At 36.5% G+C, this 7766-nt stretch overlaps 1 protein-coding gene across 1 annotated transcript; it reads left to right on the forward strand.

The window, feature by feature from the left end:
* Positions 1-1503: 1503 nt before the first annotated feature.
* On the forward strand, positions 1504-2184 carry LOC149880756 (uncharacterized). The gene has a single exon (XM_090067876.1). The coding sequence runs from the start codon at positions 1504-1506 to the stop codon at positions 2182-2184; it is 681 nt and encodes a 226-aa protein (XP_089924002.1).
* Positions 2185-7766: the final 5582 nt, after the last annotated feature.

A 7766-nucleotide genomic window follows, 5' to 3' on the forward strand; every position in this document is an offset into this window, starting at 1 on the left:
GGTTCCATTTATCGTATATGCCGACTTTGAGAGTTTTATCAAACCGATTGACTCGTGCGAACAAAATCCAGACCAGTCTTACACAAAAAAGTTTCAAAGGCACGTTCCGAGTTCCTTTTCATACTACATCAAATGTTTTGACGAAAACGTTTATGACGGTGATCCGTCGACTTGCGAAGCATTAGGCAAAAATGTTGACGTTGGCAAATTTTTTGTCGAAAGTTTGGAAAAAGAAATAAAAGAAATTTTTGGAAAAATCGAGAAAAAAAAGATGGTTTTGACAGAAGAGGATAAAAATAATTTCGGCTCCGCAACAGTTTGTCACATTTGCGAAGAAAAAATTCTCAACGGCGACTAAGTGCGCGATCACTGTCATTTTACTGGAAAATATCGAGGAGCAGCCCACAACGATTGCAATAAAAATTACAAAACTCCAAAATTCGTTCCTGTCGTTTTTCACAATTTGTCGGGTTACGATGCCCATTTGCTTATCAAAAAAATGGGAGGAGAACTAACCTGCGCTCCATGCAACGAGGAAAAATACATCAGTTTCTCGAAAAAAATCAAAGTGGGAGAGTACATTGGGAAAGATGGAAAACCCAAAGAAAAAAAAATTGAATTGAGGTTCATCGACAGTATTAAATTCCTTTTATACGGTTTGGATAAATTGTTAAAAGATTTAAAGCCAGAACAGTTCAAAATCCTCGCAAAATATTACGAAGGAGAAAAATTTGATTTGCTTTGTAAAAAGGGTGTGTACCCTTACGATTGGGTTGACGGATTCAATAAATTTCGAGAAACGCAATTGCCTCCAAAAGAAGCGTTTTTCTCAAATCTCACCCACGAGGGAATAAGTGACGAAAAATATGCGCATGCGCAAACGGTTTGGAACGCGTTTAAATGCAAAACGTTCAGAGATTATCACGATTTGTGCAACGTGTCGGACCTTTTGATTCTGGCGGATGTCTTTGAAAATTTCAGGGACGTTTGCATGAAACATTACAAGCTCGACCCCGCCTGGTACTTCACGTCTCCAGGGTTGGCCTGGGATGCTTGTTTAAAAAAGACAAAAATAAAATTGGAATTGATGAGCGACTCCGACATGCTTCGCATGGTGCAAAAAGGAACCCGTGGGGGAATCAGCATGATTTCAAACCGGTATGGAAAAGCGAACAACCAATACATGGGCGACTCGTACGATCCAAGCCAACCGTCGAAATTCATCCAATACTTGGACGCCAACAACTTGTACGGATGGGCCATGAGCAAACCTCTTCCCACTCACGGTTTCGAATGGATGACAGAAGACGAACTGTCCGATTGGAAATCGATTCCGTGCATTTTGGAAGTTGATTTGGTTTATCCGGAAAGCCTTCACGACGAACAAAACGATTACCCTCTGGCTCCTGAGAGAATGAAAATTGAAAAAGTGGAAAAGCTCGTTCCAAGTTTAAACGACAAAAAGAATTATGTCCTCCACTGTGAAAACCTAAAATTGTACCAATGATTGGGAATGAAATTTCAAAGGTGCACGGAGGCATGAAATTTGAGGAACGGGATTGGATGAAACCGTACATTGACCTCAACACCAATTTGAGAACGCAAGCCACCAACGAAAATGAGAAGGAATTTTTCAAACTGATGACTTATTCTGTGTTAGGAAAAACAATGGAAAACATTGAAAAGCGAGTGGACGTTAGACTGGTGACAAAAAAGGAAAAAGCAATAAAATTAGCGGCAAAACCAAATTACACCAAACACACGATTTTAGACGAAAACCTGATTGCCGTTCACATGAAAAGAACACATCTTTTTTACAACAAACCAATTTATTTGGGAATGTCTATCTTGGATTTAAGCAAGACTTTAATGTTTGAATTCCATTATGAATACATCAAGAAAAAATATCCCGGTAAAACAAAGTTGTTGATGACGGACACTGACTCGCTGGTTTACAAAATAGAAACGGACGATTTTTATAAAGACATTGCTGGTGATGTGGTGAGCAAATTCGACACGAGTGATTTCAGCAAAAGCCATCCAGCCATTCAAAGCGTTGGTTTCAAAGATGGCTTGAACAAAAAGGTCGTCGGGATGTTCAAAGATGAAACCGGAGGAAAACAGATTGAAGAGTTTGTCGGTCTTCGGTCAAAATTGTATTCATACAAAATCCATGAAAAATAACAAAAAAAATGCAAAGGAGTCAAAAGAAGTGTCGTCGAAAAATACATCACCCACGGCGATTACAAAAAATGTCTCGAAACCAAAATAGAAAAAGTAAACAAAATGAACGTCATCCGATCTCGTCGTCACGATGTTTTCACAGAAGAAATAAACAAAGTCTCTCTGAGCGCTGCTGATGACAAAAGAATCATTTTGGAAGATGGAATACACACGTTGGCTTATGGACACTACAAATTAAAAAAATCAAAGCAAGAGGAGGAGGAATCAGAGCACGAGGAGGAGGAGGAATCAGAGCAAGAGGAGGAGGAATTAGAGCAAGAGGAGGAAGAATCAGAGCAAGAGGAGGAGGAATCAGAGCAAGAGGAGGAGGAATCAGAGCAAGAGGAGGAAGAATCAGAGCAAGAGGAGGAAGAATCAGAGCAAGAGGAGGAGGAATCAGAGCAAGAGGAGGAGGAATCAGAGCAAGAGGAGGAAGAATCAGAGCAAGAGGAGGAAGAATCAGAGCAAGAGGAGGAGGAATCAGAGCAAGAGGAGGAGGAACCAAAGCAAGAGGAGGAACCAAAGCAAGAGGAGGAGGAATCAGAGCAAGAGGAGGAACCAAAGCAAGAGGAGGAATCAAAGCAAGAGGAGGAATCAGAGGCAAAAAGGTTGATCGCAGAGTGCCGAAGGATAATCGCAGAAAACAGAGAAATTTCGAGTAAGTCAAAAATTAATCGCAGAGTGCAGAGGGATTTTAAAAAAATTACCAAAGTAAAAAAATGAGCAACAAAAAAATAAATGTGGAGGGGATTGTTTTGCCAAACGAGGCTTTGTCAACTTTTCAGTTGATGGAAGCAGCAAAAAAACTGAAAATAAAAAACTTTCGGGGAGTTTTTGTCAGAGACGCGATGCCAAAAAAACCGAGAAAAAAAGAATGCGGAATTGTCAACACGGGGGATTCGAGCACGGATGGGTTTCATTGGGTGTGTTGGTTCAAAGATGGTGACAAAAAATTCAGCTTTGACTCTTACGCTCAACCCCCTCTCATCGAGCTCGTCGACTATTTAAAAAGCCCTGTCTTTTACAACAGTGAAAGGGTTCAATTTGGAAACACGTCTTTTTGTGGTCACTTGTGTCTTTACGTCTTGAAAAAGTGCGAAGAGGAAGACAGCTTTCAAGACGTCATCAACACCCTTTGGTGACCCGAAAATCGAATTTAAAAAAATTCGCCCATTTAAAAATGATTAACAAATTCAACAGAAGCGAATTCAGCATTTATTTTGACAATCTTGCATCAGACTCAACAAGCAACGTTTATATTAAAACTGACGGGTCGAGCACGATCACTGCAGATTTGGATTTCAATTCAAACAAAATAATTAATTTGGCAGAACCGACCAACTCACACGATGCAGCCACAAAAAATTACGTGGACACGCATTCGTCGGGAGGAACAGGCACGGTTATTGGAGCTGCAGACTTGGATTTAAATTTTCACAAGGCGATCAATTTGAACGAACCGACAAATTTACACGACGCCGCCACAAAAAAATACGTCGACGTCAGCTCGAGCATGTGTGTTAAAACCGACGGGTCGAGCACGATCACGGGAATAATCGACATGAACTCTCACAAGTTGATTAATGTGAGCGATCCAACCAATTTAAAAGACGCTGCGACAAAAGGGTATGTGGACACCAAAGTCGCTTACAATAATATTTCGTACGTCGACATCAACATGACGTCACACAAATTGACCAATTTGGCGGAACCTATTTCGGCTTCAGATTCAGCCACAAAAAATTACGTCGACACACATGCTTCAGGCTGAGGAACTACAGTGGGTACAGCAGACTTGGATTTGAATTCCCATAAGTTGATCAACGTGCTTGATCCTTCAAACGCGCAAGACGGAGCGATAAAAAGTTACGTTGACTTGCTGTTTCAAAAATCGAGTTTAACCAGTGTCGTTCTAAGCTCGAGTTTTACCAGTTTAGGCTTAAAGTCTCAGTCGGTAGCAGCGTTAACGACTTCCCCTGTGTTTGCGTTTTCCGGAAAATCTGGAGTGTTGAGAAGGTTGTGGTTGGCTTTATACAGCACATCTGGAACGAATATTCCAGGTCAAGTTTTTCTTCGAATCTTTACAGACGGGGAGATCAATGTGGGAAATTATTCAGAAACCACGGAAGGAATCGGCGTGGACAATACCGGTCTCGCTACTGATTTGCTTTTTTATCCTTTGGGAGGAGCTTTTTATGCCAATTCTTTGCAAGGCTGCAACATGTTTAATACCACTTCCTTGGGAGGATATTTCACGTTGGATATGTCTTTCAGAAACGACATCTCCATTCAACTGGTGAACAGAAATACCAATATGTGTTTCACATATTGGATTCAACCTTTTATTTCCACACTTGCTTCCATTCCTGCCACCATCCCTCTTTTCAAGCTGTACTGCAGAACGTTCAGGTATCTCAACACCTCTTACGGAAGTGAAAACGTTTTGCTGAACACCAAAGGGAAGGGAAATGGTTTGTCGTTGAAATACATCAGGATGCACATCATTGGCGCCTCTGGAAACTGGTGGGAGTCGAGAGTCAGAATGTACGACGGAGATTTACCTCCAGGCAACGTGACCGTTCTCATTCCTTGGACGTCATACAACGCCAACAATTATACGTATTTTTCAGGATATGACGGCGACAGCACATGCATCTTTTCATCGTCAGGACTGGAAGATTTTTACTTGTCGTTGTGGAACGGATCAAATGTGACATCGTTTAACAACACATCGACGGGGCTGCTGTACCAATCCACCGCCTCAATTGGCTCTACATCCACCATTTCTTTTTACAGAAATTTCGGAGAAACAGACTCCATGCCTACTGTCGCAGCTGGCAGAAGACTCGTTATCACGCAACTCTGGAGACGCGCAAGTCGGGCAATCAGGAAGCTTTTACCTTCTTCTCGGACATGTGCTTTATTACGCATAATTCTCAATTTATCACGTCATGAAAAATAAAAATCTTTTGTCACCTGAATTTTTTGAAAATCATTTTTTTATATCTCACAAAATTTTCAACCCCTCTCGATCATCAAAATTTTCAACTCCTCTCGATCATCAAAATTTTCAACCCCTCTCGATCATCAAAATTTACACAACGATGATGAAAAATGAAAATGAGCCAGAACTCTCTTTATATAGTAGTCGTTCCTTTTGTTTTATCACTGTAATCATATCTAAAAAGACATTTTTTTTTTACAATATTGCTTTAATAAAGTAAACTTTTGATAACTTTTATAAAACGCAGCAAAAAACCAAATTTGGTCCCTATTTTGAGAATCTTTTTATCAAGAAAAAAATGCTGGACTTCATTAAGAAGTTTAGTTCTTTTCATTTTTGCATTTGCTAACACAGATGATAAGTCTATTACCATACACAACAGATAATTTAGTAAGTGTGTGGCATTAATGTTAAAAGTCACGACAAAAATACTAACAACTTTGATGACAAGCATTTTCGCCCAGGCTTAGTAAAAAACAAAGAACAAGAAATATGAATTTTTGATACATTTAATGTTGATCAGTGTAAAATCATTTTTTAAAAGTGTAAAATAGTGAAAAATAAACGAATTTCAGAGGCTTGCATGCTTTCACTAATATAAAGTTGCAACAGTTATGAAGAAGGACCAAGAAAGTGCAAAATGAAATGGATTTAGGTTAATACTTACCACATGTTTTTGCCATAATTTTTTTTGACTTTGTCATTGATAAAGTAACCCAATTCATCTTTTAGGATCTCAATTCTACTTAAATGTTAAAAATGGTTTCACCAATATAACATATATATAATAATATAGCATATATGTAATAATATAAAACATATAATAATACTTTTTCATTACCTTGGTTAATTAGATTTAATGAAGTACTGTTTTTTAAGTGCAGTGGGATTAGGATGTTGCTGGGAAAACAAAATTGGATTTAACGTTCAATTATTAAGCCCGTGAGAGAAGATTTTTGTTCGACAATGCCTTTATAGACATATTGGCCCATTTTTTACATTGATAAAATAATTTTACCTATGTCACACAAGGGATATAGATAATTGAAATCTTTAACAAAAGGAAGTAAGGGTTTTTAAAAATTTTGATTGCTTCTACAATATAGCATTGATACTAACAATTAAATTGCTTATTTGAATTAAATATGTACAATCTCCTTAAAGCATTTATTTACTAGACTACAAAATAAAATTCTACTACCTTTGTACTGTAAAAGAAAATCATCTTTCTAAAACTCTGATGGTGCAAACACGCCAAATCCTTAAATGAGTAAAAAGAATGCAATTTTATTTAACTTAATTGTTAAACTTTTTAGGATGCAATTCATGTTGAATTATCTTAATAGAAGTTCATCAGGGTCTCTCATAGAAAATCTTTCAATAAAAAAAAAAATCCCACCTTAAGAAAGTTTCATTTCATATGCTTGCATCTTTAGAAAATATTATTTTATAACCTATTTACTGTATGATAAGATACCAAGATTCAAGTCGAAAAAATAAATTACTTAAAAAGACACATCTTTTCGATTAGATATTCAGAGAGGAATATAGTCAAGTGTCATTTTAATGATTTTTAAAAATCTCTAATAATGAATAGAAGTATGTACATCAAAATAACATTTCATATTTTATCTATTACCGTAAAACGGGGTGACTTTGATACGCGGGGTGACTTTGATAATTTTGCCTGTTAGTTTCAAAAGTATTGATTTGGAGATGTATTTGCAAAATTAGAAACTTTTTTTGTTTTTTTCCTAGTACATTATTATATTTTGCGTATATTTTTGAAAATTTAATGATTGTGAAGTGATTCTAGCTTGTGCAAATGTGTTGGGATTAACAAGACTTAAACAACAAAATAACGATTTTTACATGTACCAAAAAAATACCAAAAAACATATGATTTTAATTTTTTGGAATAAATTTTTTTCTAAAAATCTATACTTAGATGTTCAAGTGGTATATTCCAGTTATAATACCACTGTAATATACCACTTATTTTTGTCAATATTCAAACGAGTTCACACTTCACAGGTATAGCAAAATACCGTGTGAAGTGTATGAGTGAATATATTCAAAACAAAGATAATAAACAACATCTATTAACAAACTACTAAACTAACAACCATCTGTAAATGTCTAGTTTATAAACAAATGGAAACAGCTGACTGGAATGTGCTTAAAAGCAGTATAGAACGTCATATAAAAAGTCAGTGTGAAATTGAAACCGATAGTCAAACTGTGCGATGTGCGCACAAAAAAAACCGTAAAATCTTAAAAATATATTGTAAATTGTGTTGTAAGTTAGTAAAACTCCAAAAAAAAAATATTAATGGCACTTGTGAAGGTGGCTTAATTAATAAGCTTTTAAGAAATAATAAACTATCAAAGTCACCCCCAACGAAGGATTGAGATAGATAACATTTTTTACTTAAAAAAATATATATTAGAACCAAAAAAAAAAATTATATTTAACGGAATCCTATAAAGGAAAGGTATAATGTTATATCGAAAAAATAAAATTCAAAAAAAAATTTAT

This window comes from Hydra viridissima, unplaced genomic scaffold (assembly GCF_058129835.1).
Source record: "Hydra viridissima isolate aposymbiotic clone 2 unplaced genomic scaffold, HvirCarnegie_v1 scaffold_12, whole genome shotgun sequence".
NCBI classification, from domain to species: domain Eukaryota; kingdom Metazoa; phylum Cnidaria; class Hydrozoa; order Anthoathecata; family Hydridae; genus Hydra; species Hydra viridissima.

What these genes read in the sequence shown, in the direction of transcription:
- LOC149880756 (XM_090067876.1), top strand. Translation starts at nt 1,504, where the DNA reads ATGATTGGGAATGAAATTTCAAAGGTGCACGGAGGCATGAAATTTGAG.